The following is a 26,081-nucleotide window of genomic DNA, read 5'->3' as shown; positions in this document are numbered from 1 at the left end:
TTCTATTTAGCTGCTATCACAGCAACAGCTAATCTATTTTCCTTCCATCTACAAACTGTTATGGAACCACTCTACAAGTTACATCAAACAAGGCTGACATCCTTGACTGTACTCCTCCAGACTGCAGGTGAGGTGAGGAGTTGCAGTCTTTTAACGAGCTCCCATGAGACAGATCCCTGCATGTAGAAAATTAGTCTGCGTGGGAAGCAAAGTCTGATACGGCTCTCTTCCTGATGTGTTCTTCATTCAAAGAGTGCGCTTGTTTTCACCTGGGGGTCATGCACAAATTATTTCTCCATTCAGTCCTTCATTCTGCTAGCTCTTTTTGCATCACAGGGAAACAGGCCAGATTCCTTGCAGTCTCCTAGCCTAGATAGGGGAAGCAAGACCACCAGTGGCATTCAAGAAACACACAACACCCATCCATCTTCTTGCCGCTGAACAAGACTCCTCCTCTCTTGCCGTAACCCTTTTCTTGTCATCAATAAAGTCCTCCTTAGAGGTCAGCATGTAGCTGGCCCGGCATGTTCTCTGTTGGACAGAGAGTTTGTTGAGCCCTGAGTTCCTCTGATCATCTATCAAGTCCCGGTGATTGTTTCTGACCTGGCCGTGGGCACCAGGAAGTGTCTGGATAGAGGATACAGTGAAGTGATCGGAACCTAGAAGAAAAACAGCAATGGCAAAGAGAGCACTTTCTGCAGAGGGGAAGGAAAGGGCTGTGTAGGAGGAACACATGCTCCCTAGCGTCCCATGCAACACCAGATGCTCCCTCACTCCGCACTGCAGCGGAATGTTGAGGCGGATGCTTCTAGACCTTGAGTCCTGCATAGATTTAACAGCTAAAGTACACCCTGCCCGGCCCCTTGGGTCTGAACAACCTTGAATCATTTGGCTGCTCTTCCAGGCTTTGAAATACAGGCTTAGCTTACAAGGATGGATAAAAGATAATGAGCCCACAAGTAGGAGAGATGAAGCCAACACTACAGCTCTGGCCCTCCAGGTTTCCTGACAGCAGGCCTTCATGCTTCGTTTGTATATATCCCAACGTAAAACTCTGCCAGGTTCCATTCATCTCTCCTCGTCATCCACCCCTTCAGCCCTAAATGATCTGCTGTCAAAGGACATACCTGGAAGGGTCATTGTGCGGGGAGAAAGGGCCAGCTAGCTTGATAGCATTGAGCTTCTTCTCAAAAGTGCCATAGCTAAGGGTGACCTGCAAAGGCAAGGAGAGAGAGACAGACCTGAGGAGCAAATATGTCCTGAAAGTCATATGTTCCTTTATGCATCACAATCAAAGACATGGCTGCTTCGGAATAATAGTTATCTTGTAGCTACTCAAGACTTCCCATTATGGTTTAGTTTGAAGGACACTCCTGGTTTGCTTTGTGCTGTCTCTCAAATTGAGACACAGGGCAACAGGACATACATGGCCTAAGCTCTGTTATGTCCAGGCCTCTAAACCGCTTGAGTTGCAAATGATGTAAGCATATTTCACATCCCTGGGCACTCCATGTCTCCTTTCCTTCCTCTGAATAATTACCCTGCAAGGCATGAGACTCAAAAACTGAGCTATACACAGTTAGCAGAATCACACTGTTGCAGCACTTGGTGGAATGCATTCTTGGACCATTCCCTACTTAAAAAAAAAAAGAAAGAAGAAAGAAACCTTCTCCCCACCTAAAAATATAGCATGTGAAGGATAAGTATGATTCAAGTGGGTTACTGTGTTGGTCTGAACCAGCAGAACAAAGTTTGAATCCAGTGGCACCTTTGAGACCAACAACATTTTCTTCTATAAGCTTTTGTGTACATGCACACTTCCTCAGATACAATGAAACGAGAGCTATCATTCACCACTCTATGCTTATAGGTAAAGTATGAGCCATAATGAAAATGTTTAACTGATTCCAGAATCAGGGATAGCAAGCTTAGATTATAAAAGAACCATTTGGGGAAAACATAGTGAGAGAGTTATAGGCAGAACTGTGGAATGCTGAGAGCAATTAACTAAGATCCTATCCTTATGCTCCATCCATCTCCTCTCAAGGATGGAGGGATCTCTACAGCATCTTCCTCTTTGAAGTGTTGTGATTGGCGATATGAAGCCATCTCCCCTGTTCCCATACCACCAATTTACCACTCTAAATTATATTATACTATTCATTACAACCTGCTATTCAAATCTATTATTCCAAATAAGAGATAAAATAAATAGGACATATAGCCTTTGTGGGGCATTGGTGAGAATACAGATGTAAGGGCTGTATGAGATTAACATATGTAGTGAGATAAGAAACCAATATCCCTATTGAGTCCTGGGGGTTCAATTTCCCTTCCCAGTCTGTTCTTGAAGGATAAGTATTGTTGCCCAACATTTTTCCTTCCTGTTTATTTGTAGTTGTTTAAAGTGGGAGCAGAAATTTCACCGAAGGAATATTCCCACATATGCATTCCAGCAACCACATTCTGAAATTGTACCCTCCAAAATGAGCAGCGCCATGTAGGTTTGATGGTGGTGTAACTCTGTTCTTGGCAGGCAGGTGGGCAATTTATTGGCATTCCTGTTCCAGAGAGGAGGAGGAGGAAGGTGAGGAGGACCTCTCCTTGCGCTTTTGACTGGCAGGAGTTTTATTGGCTAGTTAATTGCCTTTTCATCCCCTTGCCTGTTCTTGCAGAGAGAAGTGTCTGGGGAAGCATTTGTCAGGAAAGCCTCGTCTAAATAACGCATGATTGATTCAATCAGTGTCACAATTACTGAGGAGATGATGTGAATGACTGCCTCTCTCTCTCTCTCTCTCTCTCCTCTCCAGTTACATATTGATAGTGCTGCAAAGGCAACAGGGAGATACTTTGGTTACCAGTAATGGAGGGGGATAGAATGTCACAAAAAGTTGCACAACTTGGGATCAGAGCACCCGGAGAGAGGCTTGTATTGTTTCTCTGTCGCTGCTGCAGCCGCTAATACAGCGCAGTAGCAACTGGGCCTCCACACAGCAAGGTTCCCTGATAGGGTTTGTTAAGCAGCAGTTTTATAGCATTACATCACTGGACCATCCTACACAAGCATCTGGTCCCCTGAACAAAGTCTGAGGCCAGTGGCATTTTTAAGGCCAGCAAAGTTTAATTCTGGGCAGAAGCTTTTGTGCACATGCTACACACATGAATCCAGATTCTCTGAGTTCTCAGCTTCCTTTTTTGTCTCTAGCCTATTTTTGTTGCAGAGATGTGCTTTCTTGCACTTATTATTGCAAGGACTAGAGACATACTTTTAAAAAAGGAAAACCAGGAATTCAGAGCATGTGATGCATGTATGAGTTTAAGGTTATATTGATATAAATGGCAGATGAGAAGGCCCTTGTGAAGTAGGGAGAGGAAATACCTACCGTACGGAAAATGGCCGCTATGGGGGTGGGAACAGGAATATCTGAACATTTCTACCCATATGATATCGACTCAGGCTTTGCCACGATCTCAAAAATTTGGAACAAGGCAGGTTTGAGAAAGACTGGAGAAGAGCCAGAGAATTCCCAGGAGATACCTGAGTGCATTACAATGCTCTAGGGAAGCAGGGATGGGGGGATTTCCCAATAGCAAACAACTCAGGGCAAATAAACCTGTGCAGAAATACCCAGACTTACCTTGAAGATTACCTTCAGGCTACCCGACCCAACACATCCCAACTGAATTAAGAAGATGCTGCATTGTTGTGGGAGAAATACAATGTCAAGGGACGGTCATTGAAATCTGAACCGGAAATCACTGAATAACTTTGCATTTCTTCTGACAAAACTCAACTGCTTAGCAGAATTTTGAAATCATTCTAAAGTTCCAAGTCATTCTGGTACCTGCTTGGCAAGTTGGTCTTTCTGTATTAGCTGCAGGTTCTCCAGGTGAGAATGGAAGAGGTTGCTAGCAACCAGGCGGCCCCCTAACTTGCATTCAATGATGTAGCCCACAGTACAGTCATCTGGAAGTCGGATGAGCTCTGATGTGATCAGGAAGTTGTGGCCACTAAAAACAACAGCAAAATAATAACAACCAATGGTCCCAAATACAGTGAGCATATGGGGAACACAAAGGCTACTCTGTGGCTCAGAGAACAAAGGGGGCCATGGCTCAGTAGGCAGAGCACATGCTTCAATCCCTAACATCCTCAGTTAAAGATGGAAAAATCTCTGGCTGTAATCCTGAAGAGCCGCTGCCAGTCTGAGGTGGCTTAAAATGGACAAATAACCTCAGCTTCATTGCCTCGCAGGGATTCTTATTGGCCAGACGTGTTGTATGGGCTCTTCCACACATACTGGTTCTTCAATGTCCACATTTGTATGTCAAAGCAAAACAAAACTGTGCCTGAATACCAGTGCCTGGGATACCCCGAGAATGTTGACCTAAACTGAAGGGATGTAATAACCTGAGCGAGTGAGCATGTTTGCAGAATATCAAGCAATAGTGCTAGGAGATACACTGGCCATTCCGTTTTAATGCCCAAAGTCTTTGAAACATGAAAAGGCAAAGGCCTTAGCAGACTGGTGGAATTTTGCTGGATATCGAAATCACAGGAGGCAGGTGCACCTGTTCCTGATAGATAAGCTGAGTATGAACATCCTTCTCAGTCCTTCTTTGGCAGATAAGTTGGAGTCCGGAACAGTCTCTAGATATCTAGCTTATTATTGCCTGAACCTGAACCAAAAAGATCAAGGGCAACATTCATTTGGGAGCAGGTTTTTAAAACTGGTCTGAAATCAATTCAACTGGCATCCCAGGGAGCACTGGCCAAATGAATGTCCTCAGTTCATTACTACATCAAATCCATAATGCTGCTCTTGGGCCGATTCTGCACAGGCAGAAAAGGCCAGGGCAGCATCAGTATGGATGCAGGGCTAATCCCCATGTCCACATGAAGTCACTGCCATTCCGACCCCCTCCAGGGCCTGCCGCTGATCAGGTCTTAATTTGCCCTGGGCTAAGGGAACATGGGAGAATGCACATTCCCTTTACCTGCTGCAGGGGCCAAAGAGGTCTGTCCTGCAGTAGGCCCATGTGGACTGGAAGATCCAGGCCTTCCAGGTCTGGTTCCTCCCTGTCCTACAGAGGCCGGAGGGAGCAAAAGATGCCCCAGTCCGCTTTGCAGTGCTGTGGGGCAGACCGGGCTTTTAAAAATCATTTTGCAGGAAGGGGGGGTTCTGTTCTCATGCAATTTCACCTTCCAGCAAAATTTTAAAACCCTGCTGCTGCCCCCCCTCCCCCCCCCCCACACACACAGCAGAACCTCTCTGTCACAGCTGTGTCCCCCAGAGGGGGACTAGGTGCCCCACCAAAATGTTTCTCACAAGGACACAGTAAGCTGTGGAGCATGCAACTTCACAGCTCCACACCAGTGGCAGCACAGCACGTCTTCCACAATGCAGAATCGGCCTTTAATACAATTGTCTTTACCTGGGTTACTAGTAAAGTTACCATTACACAATCCCCAAAACTTCCCTATGGAGATAATTCTCCCATGTGGCAAGAGAAGAGGCAGCAAAGCTTCTCCCCTCTTATTCCGTCAGATCTTCTACCAGAGATTCTTCATTTCTTGGGCAATGCACCCAGAGTCTGGCTCATGATAGCAGACATGATAGCAGACATTCCTTGACTTAAAAGCTTTGTGTTTAAGCCGCTTTGTTGCCACTTTGTGTTTTTAGCTTACTTTATGTGCAATTAGAAAATTAATGAGAAAAGATTTTTAAAAAGAGATCTGAAGCTAATGCTTTCTTATGACCGTTTATGCACTGGAGGTTTCATGCCAGGCTGCAGGCTGGAGTTTTAGTCGTGGCAGGTAGCCCCACCTCTTCCTGCACCCACATGGGGGAGCATTTGGCCCAGTGCACCTCAATCGACCCCAATCTCTGCTCCTGCATGGGAGGTGGGGCAGTGAAGTTCCCAGTGCATAATCGGTCTATTACAGTTATTTCTGCAAAAACAAGATATCTAGATGCACTAAGGTTAGGCAAAATCTTTCATTGTCCAATTTCTAAAAAATATACAACAGTGGTAACTTGTATTAAGAATGATACTTGGCCATTTCATTTTAAAGATTCTATCCTATTTTGAAAATGAACAGCTCCTTAAATAAAAAGATTTTGTAGGTAGAACAGTACTTCACTTTGGGATGGGCTTTAGGACCTAATCATGTACTTTTATTCATTCACTGGCAGTCTTCAAGCAAAGGTTGGATACACATTTTTCTTGCATGCTTTAGGATGCTTTAGGATGCTGATCCTGCGTTGAGCAGGGGTTTGGACTAGATGGCCTGTATGGCCCCTTCCAACTCTATGATTCTATTATTCCTTTGGGATATTCCAGTGCATATTTAAACTTACGGAAAGGAAAGATTATTTTAGGAGGGAACATGAGTAAGGTGCTACGGCCTAGTTTGAATGAATTACAAGAGGTGCATATTTGACTGCTGTGGATTTATGGAGAGACCATTCTCCATCAATATGAGACCACACTTTTTATTCCCTTTCCACACGACTCATTCATATACTGATGACTGTTGTCACACAAAGAGTTTTATCCCAAGTAATGGAAGTTAAGAGTCTGCCTCAAGTTTACACATATTGTGCACCTGATAGTAATACAAAGAAGAGTTGGGCTACCCGCTCAATTTCAATCTCAGAGATTAAATACTTCAAAATGACCGCATTAAGAATAATATATGGCTAGATTTCTTTCTTTTGATAACAGACTAAACTCCACGCTGAGGATGGATCAAAGACTTATCTTGGATGCAGGGAAGGCGCTGGTGACAAGGCACTTTATTACACTTTCATCTTATTTAAATTTTTAAAAAACAGGAAGCAGAAGGTATTTTGAGAGAAATAAGAGACCTAGAAAAACTGCATAAACAGACATTTTAAGAAAGAGAGAAGAAACTCACCCCCTTGAGACCACAATATATCATTACAAACTTTTCATAACATGGGGAGCAAGCCTTGAATCCCATGAAATGAAAGCTGAGAAAGCAAAGAGGTGCCCCAATACTACTGAAAATTAGCAAAGGGAAAAATCAATCCAACCTTCTTAAAAGCCAGAGAGAGGTTTTGTGTCAGCCTGCTCCAATCTATTAAAATGTTTTGCTCATATTAGTACTCATCCATACTCATTTGAATCTTTAAGCAAACATGCTATTCCGTAAGCACTAGTTGAAAGTTTGCATTACTTGGCAAGAAGACAGACAGGATATTACAAGGTGACCAGATTTTAACATTGGTAAAGCAGGACACTGTTGACTGGGGGGGGGGGTCTTGATTAAAAATATGGTCTCTATGGAGCAACAAAAAGTTTCATAGAACGCAAAAATAGTATTGTAGTAGATATTTTTAAATTTCAACATAAGTACAATTTGCCAGGTGCCCCCAGATGTCCCTCCGAAAGTGGGACAATCTGGTCACCTTAGGATATTGCCAAATCATAAGACCTCCTAACAAGATGGATATCACAAAGAGTACACAACTGAAGAGCATTATGAACAATTTGTAACATTTTGCTAGGCCCTTTCACATTAACAATCATTCATAGTACGAGGACGGGGAAAGTACTTTGCAGGAAAACAAAGCAAAAATAGTTCAGCAAAGTCTGAATCTTTTATTCAATAAAAATGCTATTAAATCAGGCTGTTAAGATCCCAACACTGGTTTTGGTTACAATATTAAACCAAATTACAGATAACTACATTAGACCAAACCGGACAGGATTTGTAGCTGATATAAACCATAACATGAATATAAGAAAGCTAATGGATATATATATATATATAATGGATATATCCATTCGCTATAATATATATTATATATAATATATACATAATATATATTAAAAAGCAGAAAGGTTGTATATTACCTGGTGGCAGGGGAAGAATGGAGAAAAGGTGTTTGATCACTTAAAGTGGCTGTTTATGTTGAAAGTCCCTGAGAAATTTATGGACACACCTAAAGCAGTCTGATTCTGAAACAAACCCTTGATCTATCAGCACTGGCTGCCCAGGATCCCAGGCTGATGTCTTTCACATCACCTATTATTTAATCCCTTTAAACCAGGGATGCCATGGATTGAACCTGGGACCTTCTGCATGCTAAGCAGATGCTCTCTACCACTAAGCCAAGGTCCCTCCCCTGAATTTATAGCCATATGGAGTGTAGACCTAAGGGAGAAAGCCTCACAGAATATATTTGAATAGGATTCAGACAAGAACAGACAAGAACAATGTATGATTTCTCTCTTAATTCTAGGAGAAAAATTAATACCAATTAAGTTTCAGCAAAAAATAAATCTCACTATGAACATATTCTCCCTGGAAACAGTTCCAACGGAGAAAACGGCAACTTTGAAAGGTATGGTGGTCTTTAAGTTGCTACCGGGTTTATATTTTATGCTCATAAGAAGTATTATATTTAAAGATCAGTGTCGGATTCAGCCAGTGTTTCCACTGGTGACAAAGGGTAGAGGGGGTAACTTTGGACTATCTAAAAAGGCTTTGCAGATGATCATGGGACCTGCATGGATAAAAGGCACATGGAACAGGGGATGTAGTGGGGAAAGGTTTTGAGTGTGCATAGAAAAGCTAGCTAGATCCAACCACAGATATATAAAAGAAGTCTCTATGCTGATATCATGTTATCAGAGGAATTGCTGACAAGAACTCTTTCTGTTGCCTCAGTCTCAGTGTTGCATGTGTCCCATCAGATGAAGTTTAACACTCTAGTACTGAATCCAGATAGGTGCATGAATGATGAACTGTCCTTGTTTACCATGATTCTGTGGGAAACTAATTACACTGAACAGAATATTTCTTATGTCTGAATTTGCTGTTTGAGGATAATTGGGTTCCTAAACCAGCTTGGTGTAGTGGTTAGGAGTGTGGACTTCTAATCTGGCATGCCAGGTTCGATTGTGCACTCCCCCACATGCAGCCAGCTGGGTGACCTTGGGCTCATCATGGCACTGAGAAAAGTGTTCTGACTGAGCAGTAATATCAGGGCTCTCTCAGCCTCACCTACCTCACAGGGTGTCTGTTGTGGGGAGAGGAAAGGGAAGGCAACTGTAAGCCGCTTTGAGCCTCCATCAGGTAGAGAAAAGCGGCATATAGGAACCAACTCTTCTTCTTCTTAAAGTTCAAACCTATTTTGTTACTGGATAATTTAAATATCTGGTGGTTTGCAAGAAACCACTCTTTTAATACTTGTGGGGTTCTTTATATTCCAGTCAAACGAAACTGAAAATATGGCAATAATACATCTTTAAATTAATTTGTGCTGGAAAGAAAACTTGAAGTAAAATTGGTATCTTTACAAAATAAGGGCAAACAAAGAGGAACCAATGGTATCAAATGTTTTACTTTATTTCCTTCCATCATGTTAAGCTACAGCAAAGCAACAATTGGGCTCCAATAACAATATCCTTGAATTATGGATCATAGGGCCATAAAATCGGTGGCAACATAAAGAAAACCAACCATGCATTTGCATTAACTGGCCCCTATAGTCAAATCTGAAGCTCTGCTTTAGGTGTTCCTGCCCCCACTTCTGAGATTTAGGTGGCTAGCAAACTAGGAGAGGGCCTTCTCGGACATGTCACTGAAAACAAGGAACTCTCTCCCCACAGAGATTTCCCTGTCCCCTTCTGTTACTGTTTTCCACAAGTGGGTGAAGCCGTTTTGTTTCATCTGGCATTCCCTCAATGAGATAGGGATAGGTAATATCTGCAGTGTGCATGACTGAGCAGAATATAGAGAATGTCCTGCAGGGGGCATTGGAGGAGATGTGTATTTAGCATATTTTTTCAAATTATTTCCTCTGGTGCCCTGCTTGGCTCACTAGGAAACTTTGAGCACACTCCTTTGAGCACACTCCCTCCCTGCTTGCCTCTAGAACAGCAACTGAACAGACAGAATGACTGCAGACAAGAGAATAGGTAGTTAGGTCTCTCCTTTCTATACAAAATTGTTTCTCTTCTCAACACTTTGTAGTTTTTTTTAATTTGCATGCTAATAGTATTTACTTGTCTGATGGTGTGTTTTTGTTTGTTTTAGTGGTTTTTAAGGTTTTTCTTTTACTATGCATGTTTTTAATCTGTTAGACGCCTTGGTGGCCCTGATGAGGGCAGAAAGGCAGGGTATACATTTCGTAAATATAACATGGAAGGATTTATAAATACAAACCAAGCCCAGGCATCTGACTATTAGCATCAGTTCAATATTACCTGGAGACCCTGATTTCGAAAGCCTACACATTCTGTTGTGTCTTTTTGATCGGTCCTAATAAGAAGTATTGTAGAATAGGGGTAGTCAACCTGTGGTCCTCCAGATGTCCATGGACTACAATTTCCATGGGCCCCTGCCAGCAAATTGGAATTGAAGTCCAGGGACATCTGGAGGACCACAGGTTGACTACCCCTGCTGTAGAACCTTTGCTTTCTTGGTCTGGTATGAGTTAACAGCATGATTTGGGCCTTTGTCTTGCTACTGAAAGTTACAGGCTGTCCCAAAGCTATTTTGTGCCTGACTAGCATGTTGGGTCTCTGAAATACGACAGGTCCCCTCTGACAGTCATCATGAAATTTAATGCACCACACATTACTCAGAGTACCATGTCAACTGCAGAAAGAAAACCTCTGTGTGTTCTCGTTTATAACATTTATTAATTGGCTTTCTTTTAATAAGAAACAAAACCACTCAAGGTAATTTACAGCTCCATAAAATTAAATAACTCAAACAATAAAACCACAGTATCTGTAAAAAAACACACACACACACCAGAATATAGTACCAGAAAAGTTAGAATCCCTTCAAGGGCACAGAAGAATTAAAAGAAAATTAACTTTGTGTCTAAAGATTAGCAGTGAGCTGGGTTGGCAGAGATCTCCAAGGAGCTGGTTCCAAACGTATGGTGCTAGCACAAACCTCCTTAAGGCCAGCTGTGTTTGATCGTCCTTTATGTAGGAAAGAAATTCAGCAGCTTGAAGAGACCTGACTAGCCTGAACTAGTCAAGAGCTTGGAAGCTAAGCAGGGTTGGCAGTGGAGAGTACTTGGATGGGAGACCACCATGGATGTCTCAGGGTGCTATGTGCAGGAAGGCAAAAGAAAACAAACTCGGAATGCCTCTTGCCTTGAAAACCCCTTGGTCCTGTGGTCTCAAAGCATGGCCTCTTGGACACATCTTAAGAAGAGTGGGAAGAGAATTCCTCAGGCACACTCATGAATGGTCTCACAGAGATCTGAGGAGATCTGATATCCACTAAGGTCAGTACTCACCTTGCCCAAGGGGCCATCCTGGTGGCCAGCTTCCGGCTGATGCAGAATCCAGCACCCCCAGTGGCAAACCAAAAATACACTGACTTCTGTAGGGAAGGGAAGAAAGGCACCGGGTAAGTACAAGCTACATTGGCCATGAACTGCACAGAAGAACAGCCCATGTCACTATGCAAAGCCCTCTAATTGTTGAACTGACAGACAGAAAGGGAGAGAGGGAATAGATTGTATTAAGTATTTATTTCTAAAGGCTTTAGAAGTGAATCATATTTTCAGTCTCTAGCAATCACATGCTTATGTTTAACTATGATTGCCAGATATAATAAAAATTGCCTAGAAGGGAGAATTCCAGTGGGTACAGCTACTCCCGCTACTGCGGCACAATAAAGGAAAACTGCTCCACTTGGCAGAAGTTTCATTTCTATGCAATTGCCTCAGTCCAATGGCCACAGAAATGTTCCTTTCTACAATGGAACCATTAAGGAGCCAATCGTATTTTTTGTCAGAAGCTGAATAAAATATCAAAGATCTGTTGATTGTAGTGCATTGATTTTTTAAAATGTCTTTTCATGTTATCGAATAATAGAAAATATAAATCTTCCACAGTATATATCATTCTGCATTTTAGTGCACATCTGTATTGCAGTGCAATGAGAAATAAAGAGAAGATCCAGTAGTTTGGGGGCCATTTTAGTACTCTGACTTTTGCTCCTCAAATTTAGCCTGGCATTTTCCTTCTCTTTTCTTTAGGGAAATAACAACTGTGATAAGCCAAAATAACAATTGCCTTTGTGACCTCTTACCAACATCGTTTTTTTAAAATGATGTAAGTTTTCAAGTTTTCTCCTGTTGGCATCTAAATATCTCGGCACCGAACATCTGATTCCCCCCATGCTGCCTATGTAAATATTGTCTCAAGAGACAATATTTGGATGCCAGCAGGAGAAAACTTGAAAACTTACACCATCTGTGGATGTTATTGTATGTTGATATTGGAGTTTTAATGGGATTTTATGGGGGTTTTATTGTATTGTATGGATTTTTTGTGTAACCCGCCGTGAGCTGGTGTCCAAGAGCGTTGGGCGAGAAAAAACAATTATTATTATTAATAATAATAATTATAATTATGATGATGATGATGAACCAGAACCCACTTTATTAGATGCATGAAGTAAGAAATTTATACCCTGAGCTACAAACACTGTGGGGAGGGGGGCACTATTAATAAGGGAGGCCCCATTTCCCAGGAAAAGGTGTGTTATGTTACATTGGAAAGCACAAGTGGAAACAAGACTCAGTCAAAAAGATAAACGATATATTCCCAACTCTTGATGAACTGGCAAAGTAAGATCAATCTGGATAGTGTACATAAACCTCTAAGGAGGAAAAATTAATTTCTGTAATGTGCTAATCATCCAAAGGCCCTGTTCGGTCCCAGTTTAATAACATCATATTGGAGATAAATCCTAAACAACTGCATGCAGCATCTTCAGGCAGCCAGCCTGCAGCTTGGCCCTAGGCCCAGAAGTGAGGCCTTACTGTCTGGTTGTTAGGAAAGGTTTCTGAGGCACGGATGGGCCGGTCCAAGCTTGGCTTCCCAATATAGACATCTTGGTCCGGAGAGTAAGAAGACAAGAGTTTCAGCAGCGCTTGTGGATTCAGATAGTTATCATCATCGAGGTGGCAAAACCAACTGAAAGAGGAAAAGGAAAGACACACTTAAGGTTGCTGCGTAAGGAGGGCATCATGGTAGCTCAGCTTCCGGAGATGAGCTATTGGCAGCTGTTGAGTAGACTTTGACCGCTAGTCTACAAATGAGGCAGGGGTGTGCAATTTAGCCAAGGCTCTGCAGGCAATAGGTAATTAATTGGGCTGCCAGTTCTCAGTTGGAAAATACTTGGACACTTTGGGGGTGGAGCCTGGGGATGAAGAGGGAGGGAAGGGAATCTCAGGAGAGCATCCTTCAAAGCAGCCAATTATTCCAGGGGAACTGATCTCTGTTGCCTGGGGAACGGCTGTAATTCCAGGAGATCTCCAGCTGCCACCTGGAGACTGGCAACTCTAGTAAAGTTGAAGCCAGGAGTTGCGGTGGTAGCTGCTAGTTTGATGGCTTGAAAAGAGAATTAGACAAATTCTGCCATTGATTCAATCCTCCACAAAGTTGTCTATTCCCTTTTCAGATGGTTTACTCCATCAATGGCTATTAGCCTAAATGATTTGCCAAGTTACCTAGATAAATCATTAGGGACTCTGGTCTATACTACTGTCTTTAGTCTGCAGAAACTGGGGTCCTCCCACGTTAATTTATGCATCATTTAAGTAATGTGTCATGTTAATATAATTAGCCCTATTTTTACATGTACAATAATGTCAGAAAATACTTATACATTCCATAGCTTTTCCTATCCATGTCAAAAACTGGGATTTATATGGGCCTAAATTATTTTTACATATGCAGTAATGTCAAGAAATACTTATACATTCCACAGAATTTCCTAAGCACGTCACAACAATGTCCCCACCCCTAACAATCCCACTAAACCTACAAATTCTCCAACAGGACCCATATCTAAGATAACCCTAACCCTAGCCTGTGAATTTGCGCTAATACAAATCCTTATATTTTGGAAAGTTCAATAATGTCAAATATATATTTATACATCCCATAACCTTTCCTAAACATGTCACATCTTCACCAACCTTAATGCTCCCACTAAACCTAAAGAAAGAGCCTCTTGTGGCGCAGAGTGGTAAGGCAGCCGTCTGAAAGCTTTGCCCATGAGGCTGGGAGTTCAATCCCAGCAGCCGGCTCAAGGTTGACTCAGCCTTCCATCCTTCCGAGGTCGGTAAAATGAGTACCCAGCTTGCTGGGGGGTAAACGGTAATGACTGGGGAAGGCACTGGCAAACCACCCCGTATTGAGTCTGCCATGAAAACGCTGGAGGGCGTCACCCCAAGGGTCAGACATGACTCGGTGCTTGCACAGGGGATACCTTTACCTTTACCTTTAAACCTAAAGATTCCCCATCTGGACCTATATCTAAGCTAACCCTCACCCTAACCTGAGAATTTACGCTATGACGAATACGTATATTTTTACTGTACAATAATATCAAAAAATGCTTAAACATTCCATAGCCTTTCCTAACCATGTCACAACATCTTCCCCAACCCTAACTCTCACACTAAACCTACAAATTCTAACACTCTCACTAAACCTACAAACTCCCTATCTAGACTCTATCTAAGCTAACCCTAACCCTGTTAATTTACACTAATATAAATCCCTATATTTTTAAACACAATAATGTCAAAACATATTTATACACCCCTTAGTCTTTCTTAACCATATCACAAAATCTTCCCCACCCCTAATGCTCCCACTAAACCTGCAAACTCCTCCATCTTCAACAGTTTTGCTCACCTCAGGCCACTAGCCAAAAAAGCATCAAACTCAGCCGCCATTTTGCAAGAGAGTGCTGGGTTGCTGTGTTCTGAAGAGCAGTTGGTGAACACCAGATGATCACCTAATGGAGAAAGAAAACAGCTCTATATAAACCCCCACACTGATCAAAAGCATCTTCAACTCACAGTCCATTAACTGTCTCAACCAGACAAGGAAGAGAGAAGTTTAAGGGTCTTCTCAGTGATTGAACAAAAGCAATTCATAGAGAAACATAATGCAGTACAACCTCAGGTCCTCCACAAGAAGGGATCATGGCTCAGAGTTAGAATATGCATTTGGCAAGCAGAAAGTCTCATGGTACTGTTCCTGGCATCTTCCGTTAAAGGTTCTCTGGTAGTAGGCTTTGAGAAAGCTTTTTCTTTGCTTTAGATCTTGGGAAACTATTGACCTAGATCAGTCATTCTCAACTTTTTCACCATTGAGAAACCGCTGAAACATTCTTCAGGCTTTGAGAAGCTCCAGAAGTTGTGTGATCGTGCAGAATACGGTTGAGATGCCTAGCTGTGTACATACCCACCCTCCTACAAGCCCATTATCAGCCATTTGGGGTGTGGGGGGGGGCAGTCTGACATGACCATATATGGTCATACCACCTCATAAATGTTTCACAAAATTTAAAAATATATTAAAAATTAACTCCTACCCATTAGGGAAACCCTTCCAGGGCTGTCAAGAAACCTTAACTAGATAGAACATGGTCTAGCACCATAGACGGTATCTGAGGAACATATCTGAAATCTGGGTCCCACTTTTAGGGAGACTGGGAAAGTCTGGATGCTAACTATTATTTATATTAGTTATTTATTTATTATATGTGTTGACCACCACTCCCAGTCCAGCCAGTTCATGGCCATTTATACAGTATTAAAACCCCACATGTAGCTTTTTAGATAACTGTGGAGCTATGATATATGGCACAATGAAGGAGATTACAGAGTCTCTGGATAATTGAGAAGGCAAGATCATCTACCTTGACAGGGCAAGTCTGCTAATTCTCAAGAGTCACCACATTGATAGGGGTGGCTGAAAGCTAGAAAAGCAGTTCACAGAGAACCAACACTCAATAACATCATGTCGGATTAGGACTTGGGGGGAGGCCTCAGTTTTGTTTCCTGTTCTGCCATAAAGTTTGCTATATGACCTTGAACTAATCCCAGTCTCCCAAACTAATTTACCTCACAGGGTTGCAGCGAGGATAAAACAGAGGAAGGGAGAGACATACTTTAACCCACTTTGGGTCCCCATTGATGAAAAAGTGGGGTATTGCTTGTTTGTTTTGTTTCTTTCTTATATTCATATTTGCCGCTCAGGGTGGTTTACATGGAACATGGGAGAACATGGAACAATACAGCATAACTCAGTAAACAAAAAGATGTCAGAAGAGCCAGACCTATAAAGTCGAGGGGGGATTTGCTGCAGCCCTTTTTGCTTCTGTGATATTCACAAATCGGAGAGAAATGACTGTTCAATCTTACATCTCAATGTTTACAGTGTGCAGACCTGCACTTTTTAAAAAACAAAGAATATTGGAAATTCAACAAAAAAAACTGAACAAATTCAACAAAAAGCAAAGGGAAAGTGTTCACCCAGCAAAGAACTTTTAAAAGAATAATTCATATAATGGGGTGCGTGGATGGAAAATCTGTTTCTGGTCATCTTTCACCTCCCGGCATCACCTTGTATACAGTAACCACATTAGCACCAGCTATGGGGGAAAAAACTCATTTTCTCATCAACAAGAGACACAGTTTCAGAGCACTGTAAAAAAATAAATTACAGCCTCAACAGAAGAACCACTGGGAAGGGAAAACTCCCACAACAAATGTGTAATAGGGAGTGGGGGATGGTGGGAAGTCTTCACAAGGCTAGGCTTAACAATCTTAAACCCCTAACCTTAAAATTAAGCAAATATAGGTAGATTCAAAGGCATGATTGATTCTGCACTTGCTAATTATCAGGAAACAGAGCCAAGAAGAAGAGGAAGAGTTGGTTTTTATACCCCGCTTTCCACTTCCCAAAGGAGTCTCAAAGTGGCTTACAATTGCCTTCCCTTCTTCTCCCCAACAACAGTACCCCTGTGAGGTAGGTGGGGCTGAGAGAGCTTTGACAGGGCTGCTCTATGAGAACAGATTTAACAGGACTGTGACTAGCCCAAGGTCACCCAGCTCACCAAATTAGAAGCCGCCACTCTTAACCACTTCACCAAGTAATAAGGCAGCCAGCAGAGTGGTGGAGTGATTAGACTCATCAGGGTAGTATCTGGGACTCCCAAGTTCGAATCTTCACTCTGCCATGGAAGCTTGGTAGTGGGTGGACTTTGGGCCCAATTGCTTTCCTCCCTCACATACTCACACACACAATGGAATGGAGGGATAAGTTCAGTGCCTTGTATCACTCATGCAGAAAGGCAGGCTTGGGCTGAAACCCACTTTGTTTGGCACATTTGAGAGGGTTCTTGGTCAAGCTCGGAGGACTGTTATCTGAGGATTCCTGGAGCGCAGAAGTCAGCAAGCAGATGTGGAGCAATGCTAGAGGCCCACTTACCCAGTTTTCCTCGCAGATCATCATCTTCTGCATCCGTGAAGACATATGTCTGAGAAAAAGAAGAGAGGAGGTTGCTCCAAGATCTGCACGTTGCCCTGCTGTCCACACAATGATCTCAGCCATGAGTACGTATTATCTGAGTTTATTACCGAGGGAATGTCTGTGAAGTGGCTTGTACACTCCAACAATGTTTTCATCCATACAAAAAGAAATTCTAAAGCTGATCTCCTCTATCAGGAGTAAGTGCAGCTTGGGGAAGAGGGAAATGTGCAAGGGAAATGAAATCCACCTCTTCAGCAGCTACACTGTTTGTTTTCAGAAGTCTCTTTAAAAGATCCTGTGAAATTGGGTGGTATCAATTCTGGGACACATCTATGTAAGTGCAATATAAATAATTATTGCTAGTAAGTATCTCGTACAGTTTGTTATCATTGAGATGAACTCTTGCGTACAGATTCAGACATTAGTCCATGATTTCTAAACCCTGGTCCTCCATTCTGCATCAGTAACTGATCCGCTTTGCAAATTTAACCTGCACTGAAATGGAGGCAACAGTGTCATTTATTTATTTACCAGTATCATTTACAATCTGCCTTCCTTGTCAAAAATAAAGTTGGATTGCAACCTTTAAAAAAAAAAAACCAATGCAATAAGATAGTTCCCAACCTCCAGCTAGTACCTGGAGATCTTTTACTGTTTCCGTTTATCTCCAGACAACTAAGATTAGTTCCCCTGAAGAAAATGGCTGTTTTGGAGGGTGGACAGGGGTAGTCAAACTGTGGCCCTCCAGACGTCCATGGACTACAATTCCCATGAGCCCCTGCCAGCGTTCGCTGCCAGGGGCTCATGGGAATTGTAGTCCATGGACATCTGGAGGGCCGCAGTTTGACTACCCCTGTGTTATACCCTGAAGAGGTCCCTCCCCTCTCTGAACCCTGCCCTCCCTGGGTCCCACCCCCAATACCTCCAGGTATTTCCCAACTCAGAGCTGGCAACCCTAAGTCAAAACAGGCCACAAAATTAGAGAACATAACACAAAGAGCACACTAGGCCTACTGACAATGAAGAAGGCACATCCAGTATGAGTTTGTGGCATGTAGAACACTGATCCTTCTTGGTAACCAATCCACAAGCCCTTGGGCTTCTTTTGGGGGAATCTCAACCATTAAGTAGGTTTGAAACCGGTTTAAAAGAGCAGTGTAGATACGGGTGACTTACAGAGCAGCCCCTTGATAAATCAATATAGCTTGAGGAGCCATTCTGCTAATTTAATGCTGTTCTTTCCCAGCTCACATTGATATTCCTGGCACCAGCCTAAGGGCTGAAGAATTTGGTCTGATCCTCTGCCCTGAAATAACTCAGAGCTCTGCCTACTGAATGGAAAGCTTGCCCCCGAGAGTTCTGCTTAGCCATTGGTAAGATATCAGACAGCAGAGGAAACAGAAGCACTGCAAGTGAAAGGAAACCAGAAAAGAACATCTGTTTGTGTGCAAAAGGCCTTTGAGCTCCCCTGTTGCTTCCCAGCCCTCCTTCTCTTCCCCCTACTCTCTTGACAACATTATGTGGCATGTTCTGCCATCCCAAGGGCAAAGTGGGGATCACGTCCAGCAAAGAATAGCTCCTCTCAAGCGGAAAATGGGCTTTCAGGACGCCAAAGGGACAGAAAGACAGAAACACAAGCCTTAAACAATCTCCCCACCAGCTGCCTGCAGGCTGGTTAAACACAGCACTTCTGTTCTGAAAGGAGGGCAAAGTAGTTCAGACAGTTGCCAAGGTGCATGGGCCACCCTCAGGCCCAGGCCAAAGTGAGGCCCTCTAGCAAATTCACCCTGGATGTGATTGTGGGTCCCTTATTTCCAGAAGAATGGAGGGGTGAATCAGAAGAGCAAAAAAAGCCGACAAAAGGAATGAAAGAGAAAGAAAATCCACATTTGCAGGGGAGATGAAAGAACAGGGTGAATTAAGTCTTAATCACATGTTAATCAGACCCATTTCCCTCTGAAAGGGAATTCAGTTAATGCCAAAGTCCTTGCAAACTCGCTCTTTGGGTGGGTCTGACAGATTATTTACCTCAATTTAGTGTTGATTCCAGATCCTGGCTTGGGAATTCCTAGAGATTTGGGGCAGAGCCTGAAGAGAGTGAGGTTTGGAGAGGAAACAATGAAAAGGAAACTGCCCTCTGAAATAAGCATTTTCTCCAGGAAATCTGTAGTTTAGGGATATCCAGTCCCCACCTGGTTGGCAACCTTTTCTCAACATTGTCTCACCTTCTACATTAAGATAGCTGGAAACATAACATTTTCTGATTTCCAGTACACTTAGTTTAAAAAGAAACAATTCTCAAGGTTTTCCTTCTTCAGGGGACCTTAGAGTAGGGACCCCAGCTCCAGGTTGCAAAATACCTAGTGATTTTGGGGATGGAGCCTGAGAAGGTAAGAATTTGGGGAGGGGAGGGACTTAAATGGGATATAACACCATAGAGTCTACCTTCCAAAGCATCCATTTTCTCCAGAGGAACTAATCTCTGTCACCTGGAGATCAGTTATACTAGCAGGAGATCTCCAGCTATGATCTGGAGATTGGAAATAGTATCTCAGGTGCTGCTGAACTGAATCGACAGATTTCACCTGTCAGGACTATCTCCCACCACAACCCGTGGATCCAGCCCATGGGTATATCCATCAAAAAATAACTAGCACAACCCAGCCTCCGTCAACTTATGGATTTTGGCAAGAGTTGTTGAAGCACATGATTAACTCTTTCATACAGATCTGAAATGTTTGACCTTGCTGGGATTTGTGCCTGTTTTTAGAGGCTTCCCTTGGGGTTGCTTCCCTTGTGCTGATTTCATTCCGTATGTCAATCATCTCCTAGCAGAGACCAGCTGGAGTGCTTCATCCCATGGGATCTGCGGTCACAAGCACATGGAGCCAGTGCAGATGGCGCCAAGAGGACCTCCCTCTTCCGTCACCATAATGAAACCGGTTGGGTTGTTTTTGCAAATACAGGAGGCAGGTGAGACTATCCTAGCTGGATTTAGTTAAGTACTAGGAGCGGTGGGGACAGGGCCTGACTTTCAATCCAAAGCATTGGCCCGTACGCAAGGCAACTGCTCAAGATGCCCTCTCCCTCCCCTGCCCCTTTGTCACCATTGGCTCTCCCTGCTGCCTTGTATTGTCTCGCCATCAGCCCCTCCTACTCCCTAAATGTCAACTAATTTCCTCAGCCCAAGACCTTTCTTTTGCTTTCGTTAGTCCACAAAGGAAGCGTGTATCCTGGTATCATAATTCGTTTTAAATGAAAGGAACGAGGGGAAAGCATGGTGGGGCATACGGTGGGGACCATACGGACAATCTGTCGCATGTTTCTCCTGTCCTTTCTCCAAGGAACTCAAGCGGCACTCGAGATTGCCACATGGGGTATATGGATTTATTATTACTAATAATAATAATTTTACCTTCCTCCATTTTTTCCTCACTAGGGTTGCCAACTTCCATGTGGAAACCTGAGATCTCCCTGGATTACAATTGATCCCCAATTGACAGAGATCAGATCCCTTGGAGAAAATGGCTGCTCCAGAAGATGGTCTCCATAGCATTCTACTCCACAGAGGTCGTTCCCCACCCCAAAAATCCTGCCCATTCCTGGGTCCATCCCCAAAGTCTCCAGGTATCTCCAAGTCAAGAGCTGGCACCCTTAGCTTTCTCCAAGGAAATCAGGGTTGCCCTCAAGTTTCTCCCTTCCTCCATTTTTCCTTACTAGGGTTGCCAGCTTCTAGGTGGTAGCCTGAGTTCACAGCTGATCCCCAGCTGACATGGATCCATTCCCCAGGAGAAAATGGCCTCTTTGGAAAATGAGCTCTATGGTATTATAGCCCACTGAAGTCCCATCCCTCCCCAAATCTCCCCCCCAAAAACTCCAGGTATATCCCAACCTGGAGCTGGCAACTCTGATCCTGACCCCTCCATGAACTAGGTTAGGCTTGGAAGGAATGATTGACAAGGTCACTCAATCAGTTCCTTTGCTGAATGGGGATTTGAACCCAAGTCTTCCCTGTCCTGGTCTTGCAATATAACTACTACATAACCCTTTATCCTTCATTTATCCTTCTGAAAAACATAACCTGTGAAGGGATTATGGATGCCAGCCTCCAGGTGGGACCTGGAGATCCACAGAATTACAGCTCATCTCCAGACAACAGAGATCCATTCCCCTGGAGAAAGTGGGTGTTTTGGAGGATGAACTCTATGGCATTAGACCCTGCTAAGGGTCCTCCCCAAGCCCCACCGCTCTGCAGGCTCTAGCCCCAAAGTCTCCAGATTTTTCTCAACCCAGAGCTTCCAACCCATAAAATCCCATAAGGATAAAAGGGTTGGAAAGCCAGAGCTCCTGCCCTCCTCCTTCCAAGAGCTCATAAACAACCACCTGGGGCCATTGCAGCTGGCACTTTTTTATCAGTCAGGGTTCTGGCTCATTCAGTGTAGATGCCAGTTGGCTATCCAAGCTGCCTCTCACTTACACTGCCCATTTCTGACGGGTCAGGCTTGCCATTTGGCCTCAGCACATCCACAACCGATCATACACTGCAACCAAAGCACACACCCACTCCTGGACACTATAAAGGCTTTCCTGAGATATGCAGAGAATGAATGCAAGCAGTTAGGCAATGCTTAAAATGGGACATATCTCCTTTGGGTCCCATCAACAAACCAGTCAGTAAGGGCTAGCCAGCTACGGTTTAATGTTGAAGGAAAGATCTCACCATGCTCTCCACTGTCTCCCTCCTTCCCCAACATCAATCTGTTTCTACATCAACAAATCTATGTGGATAATTACCTGAATTCATGTTGTTCAAGAGACAGTATGGGGTCCATCATCAGCCCAATGAGCATATGGAAGGGAATTGGGCTCCAGTCCCCTGGACCCTCTGTCTGGCTTAAACCCAGTCAATCAGTCAGTCAGAGTACCCATTCAGTCTTCTGACAAGCACACAAGTATTGGCTCTGCTGTGCCATTGGTGACTGACATGTGGCCCACAGGGGAATCTGGATGCAGTGAGCACAGGTGCGTGTGTGTAAGTTAATTCTCGGTTCAGATGAAGTTGGAAGCAAGGCCAGTGTACATAACCCCCACCCCTCTCCCATGTTCACTGTCCACAATGTCCATCACCTGCCCAAGGCTCCTCCAGAGTGAAATGATCATTCCAGAGTGAAAAGTTGGACAACATGGATTGCCACCATTTGTACTTAGCAATGAAAGGGTTAGTTTTCTTCTCCCCAAATTGTATTTTAATCCCTCCAAGGACCTCAGGGCAGCAGCATATATGGTCTTCCTCTTCTCTGGTTTATCCTCTAAACAGCACTGCCAGGCTGGCTAGACTGAAAGAATGACTGGCCTGTTTCATGACTGAGCCAGGGTTTGAACTGAGGGGCTTCCCCACTCAGAATCCAGTAAACCACTGTTACTCTTCCTGCAAAGCCCCTGAAAGTGGGTCACCAACCAGCCCTCCCTATGGGCTTCCTCTTTCCTTTCCATTGCTCTTCTCTATTTTGGAAACCAAAATCTGACCCTGGAAGCAGAACCTTCCCTGTCATACATGAGTTGGTATTTTGTCTTCTGAATGTCCATGTTAATGAAGTAAGTCATGTCCTGATAGTTATTAGAATGGATTTATTAGAATCTAGAGAGGATTAGAGGGTGATAAAGGAGAAGGAGAGGGTAATCAAAGCCTAGAAAGTAACTTCTATATGGCAAGGTTGTGTTATGTCAGAATGCCACTCACTTGGGTCTCAAAGTGGGATGTTTGTGCTTTCTCAAAAACATCTGGTTAACCACTGCAAATAATGGAATGCTGAATTAGATGATGCCAAGGTCCTAGTTTGCCTCATGTGCCAAGAAATCTTGGACCAGGCCTGGATTGGTCACCAAACCAAGTAAATTTGGTTGGGAACCAAGGCTGGGAACCATTGACTAAGCATGACATGAAAGCATGACAAGCTTGTGTAGGAGGCCTCTGCTTAAGGACAGGGAATGTCAATGATTTTATTCCCATTCCATAGACAGTAGCAGCAAAAGTGCGATCAGGCTCCATCATGCTAGCTCTGAGCAGTAAATCTTCACAGTTTTGGGGCAGATACTGCCAGGGCACTATGCACAAAAGTTAACTTGATAGTGTGGAATCTGGAAAGATGTTGCCTTAAGGAGGAAACTGCAGGCAAACATTTTAGCCACACCTTGATGGAAAACTGGGAAGTGCAGAGGCCAAGTACTATTGCTTCAGCCGTGGATTAGGTCTCCCACTCATCCTTTAGCCACCCTGGTTCCTTTCAAAGTGTATATGGGAAGCAAACACAGAGACAATTCCCTGCCCTTTTTGGTCCCCTTGGTGGTTCCTTAGACTTTCACTAGGGGAATCTTAAAAATTTCTCTTCCTGGGAGTGGAATGACTTACAAGGCTTCACTCAGAGATTTCAAACATCTCCAGCTTTGAGTTGCTAAAAGGACTCCTCCTTAAAGCATAGGACAACATGGGATGTTGTATGTTAAAGGGAAAAGGGTTAGGAGGCTCCACAGTTTTCTTGCCTCTTTGCTCCTCCCACCACTCCCAAAGCGTCTTCCTAAAGTGTGCTTGTAAGAAAAGTCTCCCAAATTCTTCATTCACTGAAATAAAGTCGCAGATGTCTACACTGAACACATAAAGCTGCTTCCAGCTGCATTTCATCTTCCCTTCAATGAATTATGACATTGGTGCCAGGCCTGGGCTCCCAGTCAAGCATCTGCCACCTTTAAAAGGATAGTCTGGATATGGACATCATACAGTTTGATGATCTCCGATTCATGTAAGAGGTGCACCCACCTCCCCCACACAGAAATGCCTTTCAGACTTCCTTCTACAGAGAAATGACATTCTTCCAAATGTCCTTGGCCTCTAACATCAACAGTCCCTACAAACCACCCTATCAACTGCATACTAACCTGTTCCTTGACCCGAGACATCCAGGTAAGTAGCAATAATCCCATTCTGGACTGGTGGAACTTCTTGGTTGTCTTCACAGCAATGAAGAGTTCTCTGAGTGCCAGGCCCTTTCCAGCTGTCAAACCTGACCTGTGAACCTGCAGTTTTTCACCTCTGTCAATGGGGTCGGTTACATCCACCAACATTGTTTCCAGCTGTTCTGAGACACCAGCTGCCCCTTCTCCAGTTCCTTGGTCACTGACTGCCCCTGGAATGCCATAACGCATCATGGAAAGAAGCACCACGCTGACAAGGAGGAGCCCAACTCCCCAAATGGCACGGATGAAATGCCATTGCCGGTACATATGTCCCTAGCCAGGAGAACAACACGGTTTTAAAACCCCTTCTTATTTCAGCATCTGCTGTGCAGACCCTGTTCTAGAATGTGTCCTCCAGAGGGAAGCAACGGTGAGCAGACAGGCAGAGGCCTGGCAAAAAAAAGAAAAGTACTCACGGAATGCAAGAGGTGGGGACCTGAGAGGGACTTGAGGACTCTGCCAAAAGCACAGATTGCCCAAGAGGCCTGTCTCAGCCCTTCCCCACCCCCACTTCAGGGTATGGGGAAGCCTCCAGGGTAGAGACACAGGAGCTAGGAGGACCTGATTTTCCAGATAGCAGAGGGCAGGTGACAAACAGCCACTTGTAGGTAACGGGCAAATGGATCTTGCAGTCTGAGCCTCAGCTACCCAAAATGCAGAGTTCTGGCCCCCATTTGAAGTCATGGACGGAGAGCTTCACTGAGCAGGACAAGATGATCAGCAAAAGTGCTCCAGGCAGAAGGTGATGGGAGTCTATGGGGTCGCTATCGGCTGGAGATTGCCTCTCTGTTGCAGGTGGATCGCCTAATGCAAAACACAAGGGCCGCATCTCAGCAGCACCCGGGCTTGAGGCTCCAGCAGGAACAGGGGAGAGCCAGGGCCGAATAGACACTCACTTTTCTCCATCCCCACCATCTGTCTGCTGGCCTCTTGCTTGTTTCTGCTCCGGCTGCAGGCACCAGACTCCACCCAGCCCCTTTTAAGGCTATGGGGCTGGGCTGGTCTCTTCTGTCTTCAGGGAAATTTTCCACCTAACCGGCCTCTCTGCCAGAGCTCTCAGCTGCTCCCCCCACCCCCAGCTTTGATGCTTTTGTTAGTCAGCAAAAAGTAACCCAGTCAATTTCTCTCTAAAATAAAGTAGCAGGGATATAGCAAACATTGATTTCAAGGGAGGGTTGTTCATAAATAAGGGTGCCTAATTGAAAACCATCGAGAGCAAATTAGTTTGCCTGAACACCCAATTACCACAATTGTGTGCAGGCAATTAAGAAAGCAGGGAGTTTAGGTTTTCCCAACTCTTTCCCTAGCAAGCAGAGTTAAACTGAGCTGGTATCTGTCAAAGCCGAGCCTGCAGAGGGTGGTTTATCGGGAATAATACCTATTTCCCATACATCCTTAAATCTCAGTTCACAAACAGTTTCTAGTAAATATTGTTTTCGTTGAACTTTGGAGAACTAAAACATTTTATCTGTAGAAAGGATTGAATACAAAAAATATTCCTAGCTTAATTTTACCAAGCTGGAGATAGGCAAATGCTCTCAAAAGCTGTTCAAACAAGAAGTTAGGCAAGGAAAATTATAGTTAATTTCACAGGTGTTGAGAGTTAATCAACATTGTAATGGACATAAGAGGTAAAACTGACCTTCATTAACAAGCTGTTTCACAACCATTCCGAAAAGCATGAAACAATTAAAGAGAGCACGCCCAATCCAGCTCATTACTAAGAC

General features: G+C 43.8%; 1 protein-coding gene across 1 annotated transcript; it reads right to left on the bottom strand.

The window, feature by feature from the left end:
- On the bottom strand, positions 1–25,563 carry MFNG (MFNG O-fucosylpeptide 3-beta-N-acetylglucosaminyltransferase). The gene is made up of 8 exons (XM_077339601.1): positions 24,277–25,563; positions 17,302–17,350; positions 14,716–14,818; positions 12,831–12,984; positions 11,295–11,380; positions 3,846–4,011; positions 1,128–1,213; positions 1–659 (listed from the first exon to the last, which is right to left on the bottom strand). The coding sequence occupies exons 1-8, from the start codon at positions 24,619–24,621 to the stop codon at positions 572–574; spliced, it is 1,077 nt and encodes a 358-aa protein (XP_077195716.1). The 5' UTR covers positions 24,622–25,563; the 3' UTR covers positions 1–571.
- Between the last annotated feature and the right edge of the window lie 518 nt (positions 25,564–26,081).

Source organism: Paroedura picta, chromosome 5 (genome assembly GCF_049243985.1).
Source record: "Paroedura picta isolate Pp20150507F chromosome 5, Ppicta_v3.0, whole genome shotgun sequence".
Lineage (NCBI taxonomy): Eukaryota > Metazoa > Chordata > Lepidosauria > Squamata > Gekkonidae > Paroedura > Paroedura picta.
The sequence above is the reverse complement of the archived record's forward strand: the minus strand, read 5'-3'. Positions and strand labels throughout refer to the sequence as shown.

Bases quoted from the DNA above. Each gene is read 5' to 3' on its own strand.
- MFNG (XM_077339601.1), bottom strand. From the start codon at position 24,621: ATGTACCGGCAATGGCATTTCATCCGTGCCATTTGGGGAGTTGGGCTC. The intron at 14,819-17,301 runs GTAAGTGGGCCT...TTTCTCCATTAG, and splicing joins TGATCTGCGAGGAAAACTGG to GTGATCATCTGGTGTTCACC. The intron at 4,012-11,294 runs GTGAGTACTGAC...TGTTGTTTTTAG, and splicing joins AGGATGGCCCCTTGGGCAAG to TGGCCACAACTTCCTGATCA.